The sequence below is a fragment of the Mustela lutreola genome, chromosome 18 (genome assembly GCF_030435805.1).
Source record: "Mustela lutreola isolate mMusLut2 chromosome 18, mMusLut2.pri, whole genome shotgun sequence".
Classification (NCBI taxonomy): domain Eukaryota; kingdom Metazoa; phylum Chordata; class Mammalia; order Carnivora; family Mustelidae; genus Mustela; species Mustela lutreola.
Genome location: NC_081307.1, coordinates 34,605,888 through 34,625,768, shown reverse-complemented (window position 1 = coordinate 34,625,768; position 19,881 = coordinate 34,605,888). Strand labels below are relative to the sequence as shown.

The window sequence follows — 19,881 nt, the reverse complement described above, 5'->3', positions numbered from 1 at the left end:
TTCAAGATTGGCCCAGCAGTGAGTGACTCCCACACAGGCTTTTGGCTTATCAGGAAAGACTTCTCATTTTACTTCCTTCTTCACCCTTTCCTCCTGCAAACTCAAGTAAGTTAACACAGGTAATAACCTGCTCTCAAGAGGTTCCCTGATCTCTTTCACCAGCCACCTGAGTGTTGCCTTACTAAGTCATACTTTTAATAATTTGACTTTGCAGAGACAGAAAGTGAACAGATATCATGAACCCCAAGGCATTCAAATTACAGGAAGTGTAAGTGGGTCTAATGTTACGTTTTTCAAGGCATTTAAACACAGGGAGACATTCTCATGATAATAGTTCTACCAACCTTAAGTATCTGTGTTGAAAATTATTTTACAAATCACATAATACACTCTTCTGTAATTTGACATTTTTTTTCCCTCCCAAGGTTTTCTTTCCCTGGACCCATATATAATTACAAATTCTGTTGTTGTTTTTTTAAAATAATTTGTCCCCCAAATTTAAAGTTTAAAGGTAGTTTGATTTTTTTTAAATTAGTCTTCTGCATGGTAAAACGTTATTTCAAAATATAAATGTGGAGGCAGTTCAATTCCTACACATTCAACGTATGTTCATCAAGTCACCTCCCAGCTGACAGTCACACACCCCTGGCCAAGGGGTGAAATAAAGCACTGCATTCTGGACCCAGTCAGGGGCTCTGCAGGCCTTTGAAAGGAGGCGTTCCACAGTCTGTGGAATACAAAACTTCTCCGGGAGTTCCCAAACTCCGTTCAGCACACTATCCATCCTTATGACAGAGCTGAACGTTTTACGTACACATTTTGGAAGAGCACAAGCAGGCACAAATACAGTCACTCCTGTTTGAAAATCAGAATATCTCAAAAGTACCGTGGCAACATTTTCTGGCAAAGGGTTAAACCCTCTTTTACTTAATAAAACTATCCACCTTACTTTTCAGTACTTTAGCGCATTTCAGAAACGCAGAGCTTATGAAGCTGTAAAGTCTTGCCTGACTGTGGTCTACAAGCGATCGTGCTGCAGCCCACCTTTGCCCAGCTTCTCCAGGGGAATCTCAAGTCTTGATCCCAAGCCGGTGACTACATTCCTTTTACACTTTCCCTAAAAACGCCCGGTGCTCGGAGTAAGAGCAACGCTCCGGGAAAACAAACCTCGGCCGACCGGTCGCCCCAGCCCCCGGAGCTGCGTGGGCGCCCACTGATCTGATGCGGGAAGAGACGAGCCGTCCCGACCGGACGAACCCGGGCTCCCCCGAGCCGCGCGCCCCGCGAGGGCTCCAGCCCGCCGGGTGCACCGCGGGGACCGCTCCCGGCAGGTTGCGATCTGCACCAGCCGCCGCCTCTGCGGCCGCCGCTTTCTCCGGACTTGGCTTCCCGACTTAGCAACAACTCCACTGCAAGAAAACCAGGAGAAGAAAACTTTTCTCCGAGGAAGCGTGCGGGCAGCTCGGTTAAGTCTGGATGCAACGCCCAGAAGGTGGAACAGCACCCCACGCTCGGCGCGGCTCCCGGCTCCCCGGGACCCCCTACACCGCAGCGCCCCCCGCACTCGCCCCCAGGCCGGCCCCGGCGCGCGCGGCCCCGCACCTACCTGGGCCTCGTCCGCGTCCGGCTCCGCGTCGGAGAAGCCGAGTCCCGATTCGAAGGCGGCGGCGGCGGCGGCGGGCGCGTCGCGCGGACCCGGGAGCAGCGCAGCGGCGAGCAGGGAACACGCCAGAGAGAAGAAGCCCAGCAAGTGCATGGTGGAAGGACCCGGGGCGCGGCGGCCGGGCCGCGGTGGGGGCGGGGGGGGGGCGCGGCGCCCCCGCGACGCTGCGCTCCCTCCGCGCGGAGCCGCCGGCGACCCCCGAGGGCGGCCGGAGGCGGCGGCAGCGGTCCGCGGCTCGGCGCTCCCCACGCGGCGCGGCGCGGTCCCGGCCAGTGCCGGGGAGGGGCGCGCGGTCAGGTAAAAGCCTCACAGGAAACCGGACGTCCGAGCTCCCCGCATTCGGGGCCGGCGAGGTGAGGCGAGGGCGAGGGCGAGCGGGGACGGCGCCTCGGTTCGCCTTTCTGTTTTCGCTTTCTGGCACGAGGGGGGCAAAGCCGACCCCCTCGGCGCTGCTCGGCCCCTCCGACCCCCCCGAGCCCGCGGCCCCCTCCTCCCTCCCCTCCCCTTCCCCGGTGCAGCGAGCGGCGGCCGGGAGGAGGGCGGCGGGGCGCCGCGCGGCCAGGCCGGGGAGCTCGGCGGCGCGGGCGGCTCCGGAGCGCGGGGCGAGCGGCGGCGGCGGCGGGCGCAGGGGCAGGGCATGGCTGACGCGCCCTCTGCCTGCGCTTATGTGAGAGAAAGCGGCCGAGGGAGGGAGCGTGCCGAGCCCGGCCGCCCTCCCCTCTCACTTTCCCTCGGAAGCGCTCCTCGCGCGCCCCGCGGCCCGCGCCTCCGCCCCGGCGCCCCGCGTCCCCTCCCCTCTCCCCTCCCCCTCCCGGGAGCGCGGCGCGGGGGGCAAGTTCGGCGGGGGCCGGCGGGCGGCGCGGGGCCGGGCGGAGCGCGCCTGGGTCGGCGTCCCGGGGAAGGCCGGCCGACCCTTTGTCCTCGGCCGCCGCCCGGCTCCGGCCCCGCGCCCGGCGCGCCTCGCCCCCGGCGCCCCCGCTCGAGGTTCGCCAGCCGTCCCGGAGTTTCAGGAGGTCCGAGGGCAAGTCCTCGCAATGGCGGGGACCCCGCCGCGGGCCCCTCTTTCCCTGCCTCTGGGTCGCTTCGTGTGCCGCCGAGCACCCCGGGAGAGCTCAGAGGGCAGGGCGGGCTATCGGGCGAGTGCTGAGGAGCCCCTCGGATCCCGGACTTTGGGCGGGTGGGGAACGTAGAGCCTCAGTCTTCAAGGAGAGGAAAGACACGCGCTGTCAGTTTCTGCAGGGAAGTTGGGTTTCAGGGAGAAAGGGAGTGATCAAGAGACACGTGTGCTGTTCACAGCGTGGAAAGTGACATCTGCAGAAAAGTCACTGCATTTCCCCCATTGGAAAGTCACGATGTGGCGCCGATCGCATGGGCTGTCTCCCTCTTCGGGGCTGACTGGACAAGTCGCCGGTGACCCAGATGCTGGGTTTCCCGAGCTACTTTTAAATACACGGATCAAAAAGTCTTGGACAGAGAAGAGACTTCGTTACCTGATTCAACTCTCCAAGTTCTGAACCCACACCCCCCACCCCATTACATACTAGAAGGCTCAAATGTCTTCAGGACAGGGAGTCCTCTGCCTTTTGAAAATCAACATTGCCAAAAAGCATTTCCTTCCACGTATCCATTGCTTTCGACTTCTGGACTTTACACAATAAATCTAATCTAACTTCCACATGTGAGTTCTTCGACTATTTTGAAAACATCTGTCATGTTCTCCCTATGCTAGCTTTCCTTCCAGATAAATATCCTTTTTTTTTTTTAGGAAAACAACCGCTCCACATTCCCTCATCAACTGTAATATAATTTTCCATGTTCTTGGTAAAGGATACCGCTCAGGATGAGCTTCAGAGCTGAAAGCGCTCTACAAGCATGTAGAAAGGGTCTTCTCGTCCAGCCGTTGCGCATGTGTTGATACAGCCTCGAATGGAGTTTCTTTTCTGGCAGCCAAATGAGTGTTGACTCACGCTATGCTTAAAATGAGCTAAATGCCTCAAGAGTTTATCGTGTGTATTGCTGCTCAGTCCCATGTACGTTGCCCTGCATTTGTCAAGTTGGCTTACTGTGCCCAAGATTTGAGCTCTGTAATTTTTTCTTTATTATGTTCTGTCCACTCAGTGAGTCGGCCCAAGATCACAGCATACTGAGATGTTTGGGGGGATGCTAGCCCTCTGGGTCTGTCATGCTTCTTGCTGTCCTTCTACTCATATTTCATCAGTTTGCCATATTTGTCCTCAGATACCAATAGAGATCTGTGAGAAGGTAAGAGCCAAAGCCAGACTAGTAGGGCTGAAGTCAAAGTCGGAGCTTCTTTTGAACTGTTCGCTATTGTAGCTATTCTCAGCTTTGCACGTAGAATACCGAAGGGAAATTTCAAAAAAAACACGTGCTCAAGGGCACCATCAGAGACTCCTTCAATTGGCCCCAGGGTGACATGTGTGCTTTGGACCCCCATAGGCAACCACACTGGGAATCTCAGGCACTTGCAGCACTCCTAGGGCCTGGCATAGAGTGAAGACTGTCAATCAAATGTATCAATCAAAATGTATCAAAAGGCGTCATGTTCACTGATTTTGTTTAGCTGTAAGCACATACAGGCTTTTTTTTTCCTCTCAAAAATGTTATCATTTTACCACTTATTATTTTAAGTAAAGGAAACGCTGGCAAAAGGTATACTTGAGAGAAAAAAAAAAAAAAAAAGACGGCAGTCTCAGAAGACCGGCCTGGTTTGGCTGTTGGAGTGTGTTCGCTGTAAAAAGGGCCACTTTCTCTGCTCTACCTTTATCTGCCACTTTTGGTTATTGTGCCTTTCTTGAAGAGCAGTTGTAAATTTATCTTAATTTACTTAGGACTTTTTTTCTTTGAGACAATTTTCTTTTGTTGCTGTTGGAAAAGACTATGTTTTTTTTTTCTAATAGTTTTTAATTTTATTAGACTTAGTTGTGCTATAGACAACGTTGGGTTTAGAGCTGCGCTGAGACTTTCTTGGTGACTTTGTACACAGTTCATTTTGGAACCACTTCTGTATGTGCTCTTTCTGTTGGATAGTTCCAAGTTTGAGCTTACTGTAATATTTAAGTCTTGAGAGTGAATTTTTAAGTTAATTAATGAATTAATTTGATTTTGTTTATTTATTCATGAGAGACAGAGAGACAGCTAGGCAGAGGTGGAGGGAGATGCAGTCTCCCCACAGAATGGGGAGCCTGGTGTGGGACTTGATCCCAGGATCGTGGGATTGTGACCTGAGCCAAAGGCAGATACTTAACTGGCTGAGCCACCCAGGTGCCCCTTGACAGTGAATTTTAAAATGAAGTGTTCTTGATATTTTAAAATTTATTTTTACTTTTTTTAAGAGTGTATTTATTTGAGAGCAAAATGAACTAGAGAGAGGAGGAGCAGGGGGAGGGGCAGAGGGAAAGGGAGAGGGAGAAGCAGGCTCCCTGCTAAGCAGGAAGCCTGATGCTGGGCCTGGCTGGATCCCAGGACTCCTGGATCCTGACCTGACCTGAAGGCAGATGCTTAACCTGCTGAGCCACCCAGGCAACCCCATCATGTTTTCTTCTTCTTACTTTGTTAATCAAAATTTTCGTTTACTGGTAATACCCATTTTTGTAACATCTGATGTTTTTATTTGAAATTCTACTTTTATAGGTATTAAAATCAGAGTCTTCGATAACTGAGACCGTCTGTGAACATGACTTGTAGGCATCCATAAACCCACTTAAGTGATTTAGTTATTCCTTCTAGGAAACTTTAACCTAGGAAAGATGATTACAAACTAGTAATTAAATCCACTGTTTGCTTCCAGAAATGCCCACAAATCAGTAGAGTCAAGATAATAACTGCACACTGGCAAGTAGCCTTCTTATTGTAACAATTTACTCGGGACCCTCACCTAGATGTGTCACCCAGTCCTAAACTGTGACATCACAGCTTTGCTCAATCCTACTCAACTCTCCACTTTGAAAGACCCCCTTAACCTACTTGAGTCTAATCCCCAAAGTCCTAAAATTATTCTACTTCTGACTTATCTCTTCTGAGACATTGCTGTGTCCCTTATTGCAGTAAGTTCTACTAAATGTGACTTTTGTTTATTGAAGGGTTATCTGGTGATGTTTTGAGGAGTTCAACTACCTGGAAGTCCCACCAAGATCCTACTGAAAACCTCCTTTGTGCCAAAGCCTAGTCCCTCTCAGAAATGGTGGGCCACTGAGGCCAGTGATGAGGTAAGTCTTGCATTAGATCTCAATTCCAGCTTCTCATCATCAAACTATCAAATGGTAAGTGTATTTTGTCCTGGAAGATCGCCTTTCAGGAATTCTTTGATTATTTCATGAGATTTGTAGACGTACATCCCTGGGAGAAAGCTGCCTCATTACTAGCAACGTTACTTTTTGTCACTACTCTTTTCATTATTTTCTGTTGTTCATGGTTAGTAGGAAGTTCATGTCCAAACATTATGTCTCCCAAGACCTGTCAGGTTGGCTACTGGAAGCTGCCTAGCCATTAGTTTGTGTGCCCAGGACATAAGGTCAACAAATCACTGATTTGACTGACCATTGCCAGACTGTCATGTGTTCCTCTCAGCCTGAACGCGAGTGTGTGTCTTCTGAAGGTGTTTTGCACGTATTTACATCGTAACTAATACATGTGAGTTGCTTCCTAAATGGCATAAATTTACCAACAGTAGTTTAACTTTGGTAGCCATTTTGGGAAACCTTTCATTGGAACAAAATTCCTCCTTTTTGAGAAGTGGTTTAGAATGGAAAGAGTAAAACGGCGAACGTTCAGTGACCTGTATTTTTTTATTGGTATGCAAAAGCTTGCAAGAGAATTCAGCTTCCACTGTTGTCTCTCTAAATATTCTGGTGAAGGAAACCAATGAAAAATGTGAAAGACTATCTCTTTTCTAGATCTGCTCAAACCACAACTTGAACCTAAAAGTTTTGATCGTACTCTTGTTCGGTCCTGTGGCCCTCAGTTACCCTGTTCCTCTACCACTCTGACCAGCTCTCCTCTCCCGCTGGCCAGCCAGCCACTCCGAAAGCTGAATTGTCTCTTAAAGTTAACCAGATCAGAACAAGCCCCTCACGGTGGAACTTAAGCCCTGATTGTGGTTTGAGCTGAGATTGATTTTCAAAGGCTTTCCAAAGCCTGTGCAGGACAGGCGGAAATTTACAGAGCAATGAGTAGTTATAAGAACGCTTAATTCAGTGTTCCCAGATCTGTATCCATTGATTTATATGTTATTTGGAACCTCATAGGTGATAAAATTCAATAGAAAAGTTACTGTGAATTTTTTGATTGTGGCTTAAAAGACCTCAAATCCCATAATAAAATCAAAGGAACTTAGAAGAACTATAAATATTAGACAGAGATTTTGGAGACCAGGCCCACAAACAGGTGACTACACTGGAGACCTTAGGAATAGGCCCTTAAACCCCTTTGGAAAACATTTAGGTGTAGCTCTTGGAGCAGATAGGACTAGAGCTGTTTCCTCACTGAGTGGCCTTAAGTCAGAACTAGGGGCTTTCATATGCAACCAAAAACTGGAATGGAGAATGGTCCTTTTGCTCGACCTCTAAGCCCTTGCTGAGTGAAACCAAAGGGAAAAAAGGAAGTATGAAATCAGTGAGGCTGCCACAAAGGACGGTCATGCACTCAATTTCTCATTTTCCCTTAAACTCCCAAAGATTTTTACTGAGGAATATTTTTTTGTGACATAATACCTGTTTTAGAGTACGACGATATTTTGGCCTGGGGGTGTGGGGACAAACACATGGGGATAATCTCTGTCACTTTGGCCGCTGGGTATCTTCAGAAACCTTCCACTGGAAACTTGCAAACATTTAAAAGAAATTACCCACTCCAAGGAGGACAAATTGATCACTGACCTTTTATCAGCAGTGGTGAGAAAATGTTATTAAGGTTGCTGAGGATGTCTCTGGTTTCGTGTCTCATCTGCATCACATTAGTCTTGGTAAAACTGTAAAGATGGAATGTGGAAGAACTCAAATTTTAGGGCACCCTTGAACACTCACAAATGAGTTCATACAGTTGCAGCTTGTGATGGAGTTTGAATACCCTAGTTAATATTTGCTGATTTTCAAGGGGGAACGAAGCTTTCGTTTGGTGGAAAGGTTCTTATAGTAGCAAAAAAATTACTTGACCTTGTGTTTTCAATCTGAGGAATTCCAACTTCTTTTTCCAGTAACTGAGGCACTCGATGTCCTGGGATAGTTACTAGAGAACTTTCCAAAGCCTTAATGTTCCCTCAGAAATTGTATTGTTCATATTATTCTCAATCCTCACAAAAAACAGAGAAGGTAAGTGGTATTTTTAAACTCACATGAGCACTCACTAACTCTTACCATAAGAACACATCACAAGTGCCCTTTCAGGGTTCACATTTCTACCCTAATTCTGGCTCCACTTTGCTTTGGGCAGATGTGGCAAAACACTTAAACAAGAGACTCGGCAATCTAATCAGTCTTAGTACTAACAGGGATGAGTTACATTTCCTTCATCTTCTCTCAAGTAGCCTCTACATGACCTAAAAAGCAGAGACTTTGTCAGCTGGAAGACACCATAAAAAGCGCGGAGGATCCACAGTGGGTGGGAACTCTTCAGTAATTATTGATCACTAGACGGCGGTTAAACTTGAGAAAGTAAATACTGAGATTCATGTGTCCCAGCTTAAAAAAAAAAAAAAAAAAAAAAAGATTTAGCCCACTGACAACAGGATTGATTTTCCTTTAGAAAGCTTAAAATTAGGAATTCTTAAGAATTCTTTAGAAGCATTTGGTCTTTGAGTGGAAAGAACTTATACAACAGAACTTTGTGCCAACACAGCAAGATGGCAACCACAGGACACGGCCAGAGACCTAAAGAACCAGATTTAAATGCCTGGGACCATGCTTGAATCTGAATTTGTTTTTTTTTTCTTTTCCCTCTTAGCAATTTTCTGTCATGATTGTAGGCTTAAGGTGCTGGGTAGGTAACCAACAATTGTTATTTCTTAACCATAGAAAAGTCAAGGTCTCTAACTTTAATACTGCTTTCTCTGTCCTTAGTCATTCCTTGCTGTGACTCAAAAACTGGGAGAAATGTGTGCATGATTTATCCAAAAAAAGCAATAGAGCTCTGTGTTTGGTACACATTTGCATCTGAGTGCCAACTGGCTAGTGCCAATCCTTTGTTCTGAAATATTTGGTTTCATCCACAATTGGACTCAACCACAAATTGGCCTTTTATGTGGAAGAGAACACAACAGGACAGGTAACCAAAATCCAAACTCCTTCAAAAGAGAGGTTTCTGCCTCCACAGAAACCACACTCAAGGACCATTTCTGAGAGATAACGTCTGTAAACAAACTTTCATGGAGGAAAGACTCAGAAAGGGATCAAAGAACAGATGGTTTGTATTTAAGATCTGTCTCACATTTGCAGACCTTACAAAGAAGGCTTAGTATGGAGATACTCTTGATTGCCTATCAGTCCTACCCCGACTGACCTTTGGTGAACCTCTCTTCACCTCATGAGGTTTATGTTTCTTTTTTAAAAATTTTTATTTTTTTTTAAAGATTTTATTTATTTACTTGACAGAAAGAGATTACAAGGAGGCAGAGAGGCAGGCAGAGAGAGCGGGGCGGGGTTGTGGGGGGCGGAAGCAGGCTCCCTGCTGAGCAGAGAGCCTGATGTGGGGCGTCATCCCAGGACCCTGAGATCATGACCTGGGCTGAAGGCAGAGGCTTAACCCACTGAGCCATCCAGGTGCCCCGTCATGAGGTTTATGTGAATATTAAATTAGTTAATATATGTAAAAACTGAAAATAATACTTGACATTTAACACTCTGAATGAATTTTGGATAAAGAATGACTAATAATTATGAATTAATTTTTAATTATATGCTATTAATATGTCAATATATTAATTTTTATTCCTTCCTTACATTTATTATAATTTTTCTCTTATTCACCCTTATAATCGAGTATTTGTTCAAGCAAATATAAAATTCTCACACTGTCTTTTCTTGAGCATTTTGAAAATGTTATTTCTTTGAATTCCTCCATCAAATACTGCTACTGAGAAATCTGAAAACAATAACAGTTTATAGCCGTATAATGTCTATTATGTATTTGGCTGTATATTTATGGTTTTTTTCTATTGTAATGTGTTTAGAACCCCCAACAATCTTATGACATGGAAATTATTATGATCTGTATTGTATAAATGAGAAAACTGAGCTACAGAGAAGTTAACTATCCTGTTTAATGTTAGCTAGTACTCGTGTTTGGCAGCCCCTGGATGCAAAGCTGGTGGGCTCCAGCCCGGGAGTGTGGGTATTGGCCCTCTTACTGCTTCATTTCAAATATCGCTGTAATGCTTTCCCTCATTAGATGATCTGCCAATTCTTTTTTTTCTGTAAATTGTTTTTATTATGTTCAGTTAGCCACTCTATAGTACATAATTAGTCACTGATGCCGTGTTCAGTGATTTGTTGGTTAAGTATAACACCCAGTGCTCATCACAACACGTGCCCTCCTCAATACCCATCACCCCGCTACTCCCTCCCCCAACGCTCTTCCTCTCTGAAACTCCCAGATTGTTTCTCGGAGGCTGTAGTCTCTCGTTCATCTCTCTCTCTGGTGTCTCCCCCTTTGGCGTTTCCTCCCTTCCCCTGTGGTCCTCCGTGCTGCTGCTTATGTTCCTAGCAGCTGTGTCCACATTAGCCAAACTGGAGAAGGAGCCAAGAAGCCCTTCAACAGTCGATTGGCTAAAGAAGATGTGGTCCATATACACTAAGGAATATTACTCAGCCATCAGAAAGGATGAATACCTACCACTTACATCCACATGGATGGAACTGGAGGGGATTATGTTAAGTGAAGTAAGTCAAACAGAGATAGACAATTATCATACAGTTTCACTCATATGTGATCTGCCAATTCTTGCTAGAAAATTTTAGAATGTTCCCTTTGTCTTTGCTGTACTGAATTTTCCTGTAAATATCCATAGTGGTTTATTTGTAACTTCTTTGGCATGCTTTGGTTTTTTTCTATCTGAGTTCATGTTTGTGAGTATATGTGTTTTTGTGTGTGTAATTTCTGTAAAATAATGGGTCCTATTTTATAAAAGCGGTTTGCCCTTTATATTTTTCTAGCATGTCTTATATACAGATGTTGACATTTAACCTTTATTTTCATGTGTTAACTTTTATTGTTTTCCATTCCGTCTGCTTATCCTTTTTTAATGGATCCTAAAATTTTTTCCCTGATTTGGATCTTATCCCCCTTTTGATATCGATGATTCTTCTTTCTCCCTATGTATATTTACATATGTAACTTTTCTGCCATAATGTACATGTTCACATAATTTACTATTTTGACACTTTCCTGTGATTATTACAGGGATTCATGAAATTCTACCGCTCACCAATTTTGATTGCACATGCAACCCTCAAGCGTAAGAAAGAATGTCGGAGGGGAACCTGACAGGCTCAGTCTGTAGAGAATGCAACTCTTGATCTCAGGGTTTTGAGTTCGAGCCCCATGTTGGATATAGAGATTACTTAAAAATAAAATCTTAAAAAAAAAAAAAGTATATTGGAAAGCCAGTTACCAAGTATGATGTATTAGAAGGAAAGATCTTGATCAAGTTTTTAAACTGCATAATTTACAAACATGAGTGGTATCATCATTATAATAAACATCTTTTGTGAGCCATCTCAACTGATCACACAACCGGTAATCATACTGTTGTTTTAAAAAATCCATGTGCTGGGACATGTGGTGGCTCACTCGGTTAAGCGTCTACCCTGGGCTCAAGTCATGGTCCCAGGGTCCTGGGATCAAGTCCTGCATCTGACTCCCTCCTCAGTGGGGAATTGGCTTCTCCCTCTCCCTCTGCCTGCCCCTCCCCCTCCCCCTCCTTGTACTCGCTTTCTCTCTGTCAAATAAGTAAATAAACGAATCTTAAAAAAATTTAAAACATCCATGTGTTTACAGAATTGACTCCACACTGCTTACTATGGGGTGTGGTTTCTTTCACAATATTATGACAGACCCACCTTTCTAGCTTAATTCCCCATTACTTTTCCATTATATGTCCTATTTGCTGACCCTGACAGAGGAGTTTTTGTTCCTCAGCCACACTGATGCATGCCACCCCTTAGGAGGAGCAATTCTTTCCAGTCTTGATGTTCGAAATATTTTTATTTTTTTTATTTCCTTACTGTCATGGTCATGGTCAAACATTCCTTTTTAATCCATCAGAATGAATTCTTTCCTCCCTCATGCTTTATTATTTTTGTGTATTTCATGATCTAAATGTATGTTTTATCTCATCATATGCTTACTTACTAAAAGTGTTTTCTCAGTGATGATCATGGTGCCTGGAATCTTATAAATACCTAGTTTATGCTTGAACAGTGAGGGAATCTCTTGTTTCTTGGGTTGACCAAAGCACAGATCTTTCTTCTCCTGCTCATTCTTCTTTCCTTCTTCTCTTCCTCCTTCCCATTCTTCCTTCCCAGCCTTCTCCAAATCACAATCCATAAAAATCATATTTGCCACTGTCTTAGCTCCCATGTTTAACGCTAACCAGCTTCTTTGTAGGGACTGGATCTCACTCATTAGTGTCTATTGTGGCATCTAGTACAAGAGTTTGTTGAATGTAATTAAAAGTGAGCAAGGAATTTGAGACAAAAACTTACTCATTTTTTATTATAACTGCTTTTAAAAGATGTAACTGACATACAGTAAACTGCACATGCCTAAAATATGGAATTTGATGAATTTTGACTTAAGTGTACATCCATAAAATAATCACCATGATCAAGATTGTGACTGTATCTCTCACTCTCAAAGGTTTTCTCAAGCCACCAACTTCTGCTCCCCCATGTCCAGGCAGCCAATGAACTGTTTTCTGTCATACAGATAAGTTTACATTTTCTGTTATTTTGTAAAACTGAAACCATATGATACGTACGTTTCTGAGTCTGATCTCTATTATCCATTATTATTATTTTTTTATTTTTTAAATTTATTTTATTTTAGTTTTTTAAAGATTTTATTTATTTATTTGGCGACAGAGATCACAAGTAGGCAGAGAGGCAGGCAGAGGGGAGGAAGCAGGCTCCCTGCTGAGCAGGGAGCCTGATACGGGGCTCCATCCCAGGACCCTGAGATCATGACCCGAGCCAAAGGCAGAGGGCTTAACCCCCTGAGCCACCCAGGCGCCCCACAGTATTATTATTTTTAAATTCACCCATGTTGTCAACTACATGACAGGTTCATTCCTTTTTGTTGCTGATTAGTATCCCATTGTATAGATGATATACCATAATTTGTTTCCATTCATCTGTTGATGAGCATTTACATTGTACCAGGTTTTGGCTATTATGAACAAAGTTTGTATGAATATTCTTACAACGAACTTTATGTGACAAAAGGATAAAAGCTTTCATGAGGTGATCATAATGTTTTATCATTTTTAGCTGCTTAATATGGTGAATTATACCGATTGCTTTTCAAGTATATAAACCAACTTTTTTTTTTTTTTTTTTTTTTTTTTTTGCTGGAATAATTCCAAGAGTTTGTATAGAGTTGGTATTTTTTCTTATTTATTTATTATTACTTTTTAAATTTTAATGCTAGTATAGTTAACATAGAATATTCTATTAGTTTCAGGTGTACAATATATATGTGGAATTTAAGAAACAAAACAAATGAGAAAAGATATTATTTATTTTTTAAATGTTTGGTAGAATTCATAGTTGAAGCCATCTAGACCTTGAGTGTTCTTTGTGGTAGATTTTTAACTGTGAATTCAGTTTCTTCCATAGATATACATCTATTTAGATTATTGACTTATTTTTGGAAGAGCTTTGGTAGTTTTACCTTTCAAGGATTTTTTTCATTTTACTTAAGTTGTATAAAATTTTTCACATTTCCATTTTCCTTTGAGTATGTATAGTATCTGTCACGATGTTACTTCTCTTGTTTCTGGTATTAGTGGTTTATATCCTCCTTCTCTCTCGGTCTCCCTCTCTTTCCTGATCAGTCTGGATAAAAGCTAATCAATTTCATTGATGTCCTCAAAGAATCAACTTTTTATTTCATTGATCTCTCTCAATTTTTGTTTTCTATTTTATTCATTCTACTCTTTATTATTTTCTTATGCTTAAATTGAGATTAATGTATTTTTTCAGAGTTTCTGAGCTAAAAGACTTTTGTCTTTTATGATTAGCTTTAGTGTTACAAATTTCTAAGTACTTTTTCAAAAGTATGCCATAAATTTTGATACATGTACTTTTATTTTCATTCAAGGAAAAGTATTTTCTAATTTGCCTTTCGATTTTGTTCTTTGACTTATAGGTTATTTATAATTGTGTCATGTAAGTTCTAAATACTTTCGGGTCTCTCAGAGATTTTTCTGTTATTTCTCATTTTATTGTGATCACAGAATGTAGTTTATATAGCTTGAATCTTTTAAAATTTATTAAGTCTTTTTTCCTTGCTTGAATATGATCTGACATGCTAAATATTCAATGTGCACTTGAAAAGAATGGATATTCTTGTGTCTGTTAGCTATTTGTATATATTCTTTGGAGAAGTGTCTGTTCAACCCTCTGCCCATTTTTGACATGATTATCTGATTTTTGGATGTTGAGTTTAAGGAGTTTTTTTTAATAGATATTGGATATCAGCCCTTTGTCTGAACTGTCACTTTGAGTATCTTCTCCCATTCCGTGGGTTGCCTCTTTGTTTTGTTGACTGTTTCCTTTGCTGTGTAGAAGCTTTTTGTCTTCATGAAATCCCAAAAGTTCATTTTTGCTTTTGTTTCCTTTGCCTTTGGAGACATATCTTGAAATAAGTTGCTGTGGCTGATGTCAAAGAGGTTACTGCCTATGTTCTCCTCTAGATTTTTAATAGATTCCTGCCTCATGTTGAGGTCTTTCACCCATTTTGAGTTTATCTTTGTGTATGCTGTGAGAGAATGGTCGAGTTTTGTTCTTCTATATGTTCATCATCATTAGCCATCAGGGAATTCAAATCAAAGCCACATCAAGATACCATCTTAACACCAGTTAGAATGGCCAAAATCAACAAGACAGTCAATAGCAAGTGTTGGAGAGGATGTGGAGAAAGGGGAGCCCTCTTACACTGTTGGTGGGAATGTGAGTTGTGCAGCCACTTTGGAAAACAATGTGGAGATTCCTTAAGAAATTAAAATTAGAGCTACCCTATGACCCTGTAATTTCACTACTGGGTATTTACCCAAAAGATGCAGGTGTAGTGAAAAGAAGGGCTGTATGTACCCCAGTGTTGATAGCAGCGATGGCCACAGCTGACAAACTGTGGAAAGAACCAAGATGCCCTTCAACAGATGAATGGATAAAGAAGATACGGTCCATATATACAATGGAACATTATACAGCCATCATAAAGGATGAATATCTAATTTTTGTATCAACATGGATGGGACTGGAGGAGATTATGCTGAGGGAAATAAGTCAAGCAGAGTCAATTATCATATGGTTTTACTTACTTGTGGAACATAAAGAATAACATGACAGACATTAGGAGAAGGAAATAAAAAGTGAATTGGCAGAAATTGGAGAGGGAGGCGAGCCATGAAAGACTCTGGACTCTGAGAAACAATCAGGGTTTTGGAGGGGAAGGGATAGGGCGATGGGTGAGTCTGGTGGTGGATATTGAGGAGGGCATGTATTGCATGGCGCACCATGGGTGTGGTGTATAAACAATGACTCTTGGGACACTGAATAAAATAAAATTAAAATTAAATTAAGATGTTAAAATAAATGCAGGGTGGAATTTCCTATGAATGTCAATGAGGTCAGGCCCACAAGATAGTGTTCTTCTTCTTCTTCTTTTTTTAAGATTTTATTTATTTATTTGACAGAGAGATCACAAGTAGGCAGAGAGAGTGGAGGGAGCAGGCACCCCGCTGAGCAGAGAGCCCGATGCGGGGCTCAATCCCAGGACCCTGAGGTCATGACCTGAGCTGAAGGCAGAGGCTTTAACCCTCTGAGCCACCCAGGTGCCGAAGGTAGTGTTCTTCTGTTCTCCTGTGTCCCTTCTGACTTTCTGCCTAGATGTTCTGGGTTATTGAGAAAGGGACATTCATGCCTCCAGCTGGGTTTGTCCATCTCTCTTACACTTGTATCCATTTTTGTTCCAATATTTTTAATATCAGTTTTGTCCAAAATAAGATTCTTTTGAGAATAAAACTGGTTCTAATAACAATGACACTGTAACAATGAATGTAAACCTAGATTTTCCTGGGAATACTCATACATATATCAATTTACTTTAAAAATGGCAGATACACACACACATACACGTGCATGTGCACACACACACATGTGTTTTCTCACATGAGTCTATAGGTGAGAAGTAGAAACAGTCTGAATGTAATTTATTAATTCCAATTCATAGAATTCCTGTCTTTGGTAAAAAATTGCAGCACTCCCTACTAGTTTTGTTATAGTATCACTGCCCATAGAAGGAAGGGGTGGTTATAGTTGCTTTACATTTGCCGTTCTCTACCGCTCTCATGCTAGCTGCTGCAACTTTGATACTTTGAAGAACAGGGAAGGAAAAGGAGAAAGTAGAGGAACGAGGAGATACAAGGAGGAAAGTTGTTTCTTGATTTACTGTCCTGATGGTCTACTTCCAGTGTTCTCTGAGCTTGGAGAATGTTAACAGCTAACTTTCTTTGGCTATTACAGATCTTTTTGTCATTTTTTAGGGGTACCTGTATACATGGCCATTTTTTTATTGAAGTGTAATTGACATAAAAGTGTAATTTTATTGAAGTGTAATTGACAAGTCTAAGTGTAATTTTTTATTGGCTCAAGGGCACATCATAGCAATTGAATATTATTATGCATTCTGAAATGGTCCCCGATCTACCCTGTCTTGTGTAGTTGCCATCTGTCACCGTACAAAGACATTATAGTATTATTGACTATGCTCCCTCTGCTGTATATTGCAAAGAATGACCTTTCTTTGGCTATTGTGGTTCTTTTGAAACACCTTGTATCAATGGGGTATTATACCTGCAGTTTCTGGAAATGCATGGATTCATTACTTTCTAGCTGATGGGTCATGGCTTCTCAGCCAGATCACGTAATGCAGTCTCGGACTTCATGTACTTTTAAGTTAATATCCTTGCCACAGTGCTGAAAATGGAATGGGGCAGCTTATGAGCAGATAAGAGGGTGGAGGACACAATTATGGTAGCTGAGTCAGGAGAGGACTGTAAGTTCACCTAGGATAGTAGCCGTAGAAGCAGAGACAGATGGATCAACCAAGAAAGTTTTATTGATTCAAAAGTGTCTGTTTTCTTGAGGAGTGTATGAACAAAAGGAGAGTTTTAGGCTTTCCCCATTGGATTGATGATGGTATTTTTCAGCAAGCTATGAATGCTGAATAATAGCACCAGGTGTAAAGAGCTTGAGGAGTGGCCTACAAATCAGAGAGAGGCAGCTAGGAGACTGGATTGTCAAGTCAAGAGAGTATTTTGAAATAGAAGTATCCTTTAGTGGTGTTCAATCCTGCCTAGAAACTAGGTAAGATGAGCTCTAAGGAACACTCATTGGAACAGTCTGTTGACCTCATTAAATATTTTGGTGTAGTGTTGGAAACATAATTCATATTTCAGTAGGCTAAGAAGAGAAGGGGAAACAAGGAAATAAAGCCAAATATAGAACATGCTTGTGTGAATAGAAGAAGAAAGAGCTCGTGGAGGTAGCTACGTGGAGATGTGCATAGAAGAAAAGTAAGATGAATTGCAGCATCGGTGGTGGGGACCAGAGGAGAGTTAACTGAAACTGAAAACACATTTGAGAGTAAATGTAAATTTTGTTATTAACTCGATTGCAGTGACCACCCACTGACAGGCTTTGAACAGTGTTACTTGACACCATGAGAAAAGTGTTGGGAAAAATGAATTTTTATCCTTATTCAGAATGCTATAATAAAGATGTGTTGAGAGGGAGAAAATGAGATTGAAAGTAGAGAAGGTAGAGAGATTAAAAAAATTTTTTTCCAATGTACGTGATAGATGATAAGGAACTAGATTATGTAATTTTGAACTTCCAAAAGCAATATGCCAAAGATTATAAGAGTAAGTAAAGGTTCTTTTATTTGCTGAACATCTGTTATGTGAAAGGCAGGAAAATAGAGTTTTCACAAATGTCATCTCATTTTATCCTGGCAATCCAATGAGGATATTGGATAAGAAACATTAATTTGCTTGAGTTTACACCGTTCTTCAAAATTCACATGACTATCTTCAGAATATTTGTCATTATTTTAACCATCTCATTATACGGTGTACGGTGAGGACTAAAGAACGAGATGAAAAAATAGGGAAGTAAGGAAAATAAGTTTGGTTTTGGATCTGTTAAGAATTGAGGATAATCATGTACAGCAGTACTTTTTGATTCCTGCCTATTTGTTTGTTGCAACAATAAATGGAGGTATTAGAAGTGCAACTCATTAACCTTTTGAATGGCATTCTTGAATCCAATACAAAGGCTTTATTACCCAAAGTGATGGACAGATTTTTTTCTTTCTTTCTGTCCTTCCTCTTTACTCCCTCCCTCCTTTTCCACAGCTGCCCCACCCCCGCTTCCTCCCATGCTTCTCTGTCTCCTGTACTACTCACCATCTCTTTCCCATCTTCTCCCCTGACCATTCACCTGGACAGATCTCCATTTCTCCACCCATTATCCATTTTCTCAATTTGTTTCCAACAGAATTTATGTCACCTTATAATATATAAACAAGATAAATTAAAATCAGTTAGTAAGAAAATAAGCTCAGAGTAGTAATATGAAGAATGACTAAGCAGGTGAGAATAAGAAGTGTATGAAATAAATGTTGCATAGAACCGAGCAAATTACTTTATCAATGATCACTGTTTGTAGCCAGTCAGGTGGTTATTTGAACTAAAATACAATCTTAAGTTCTGGTCAGGACACATTTGTCTCCCCATTCTTTGAAACATTTTTTTTTTTTTTTTTGAGGTTTTAGTTGTTAAAAAAAAAAAAGCAATAAGGTGTTGAGAGCAATTTCATTATAACAAAATGGCATGCATATAAATATATATGTGTTTTAAAATTAGAATGGTTTTACCCATTCTTAGTATGTTTTAAGATACAGATAAGCTGCCAAGGAAATAGCAGGAAATGCCTCTTTTCTGAAAGAACACCATAAAAAAGCTATAGATATTATCACTTGGTATTTCTGTTGCATGGGCCTTTTGAAGTTGACAGCATACATGAATAATTAGAGTTTCTCCAATGTTTTCGAATGTCACCTATTGTTTACTAAAATAATGTTTATTTTGAGAGAAATTCACAGATATGTTAAAAAAATGATGGTCATATCTAAGAAGATACTACCAATTCTGAATGTTTATAAACTAGTTTAAACAAAAGTCAAGCTGTCAAATAAAAATTCCTTTAAAATAATTTGCAGAAAAATGTAGCATGAATTTTATAATTTTGAAATAATTTTTTTCAGCTTATACCTTCTCCTTTTCTCTATATAATCTGAGTTCCTAAATTCATTCATTTTTAATATTAAAAGTTAAATTTGTTTTTGTTTGGGTGGCACACAATGTTACATTTGTTTCAGGTGTACAACCTAGTGATTCAGCTTCTCTGTACATTATGCTGTGGTCACCACAGGTGTAGCTAATATCTGCTCCATACGATGCATGACAGTATACTTGACTGTATCCCCTATGCTTTTATGTGTCTGTTGGCCAGCTGTATGTCTTCTTTGGAAAAAAATGTCTATTCAAGTCCTCTGCCAATTTAGAATCAGATTGGTTGTTGTTGTTGATGATGATGTTGAACTGTAGAAGTTCTTTATATATTTCAGATATTAACCCCTTATTATATATGTCATTTTCAAATATCTTCTATAATTCAGTAGATTGCCTTTATGTTCGTTAGATTTCACATGTGAGTAAAATCTTTTTTTTTTTTCATTTATTTATTTTCAGCATAACAGCATCATTATTTTTTCACCACACCCAGTGCTCCATGCAACCCATGTCCTCTATAATACCCACCACCTGGTACCCCGACCTCCCCCCGCCTCCCCCCACCACTTCAAACCCCTCAGATTGTTTTTCAGAGTCCATAGTCTCTCATGATTCACCTCCCCTTCTAATT

General features: G+C 41.6%; 1 protein-coding gene across 1 annotated transcript in view; it reads right to left on the bottom strand.

Moving 5' to 3' along the window:
- The window catches only part of VEGFC (vascular endothelial growth factor C), a 98,644-nt gene extending 96,799 nt beyond the window's left edge, over nt 1–1,845 (bottom strand). Inside the window, exon 1 of the mRNA XM_059155878.1 lies at nt 1,607–1,845. Coding sequence (XP_059011861.1) covers nt 1,607–1,756 — 150 coding nt within the window. The 5' untranslated portion in view covers nt 1,757–1,845. The remainder of the gene's footprint in view (nt 1–1,606) is intronic.
- Between the last annotated feature and the right edge of the window lie 18,036 nt (nt 1,846–19,881).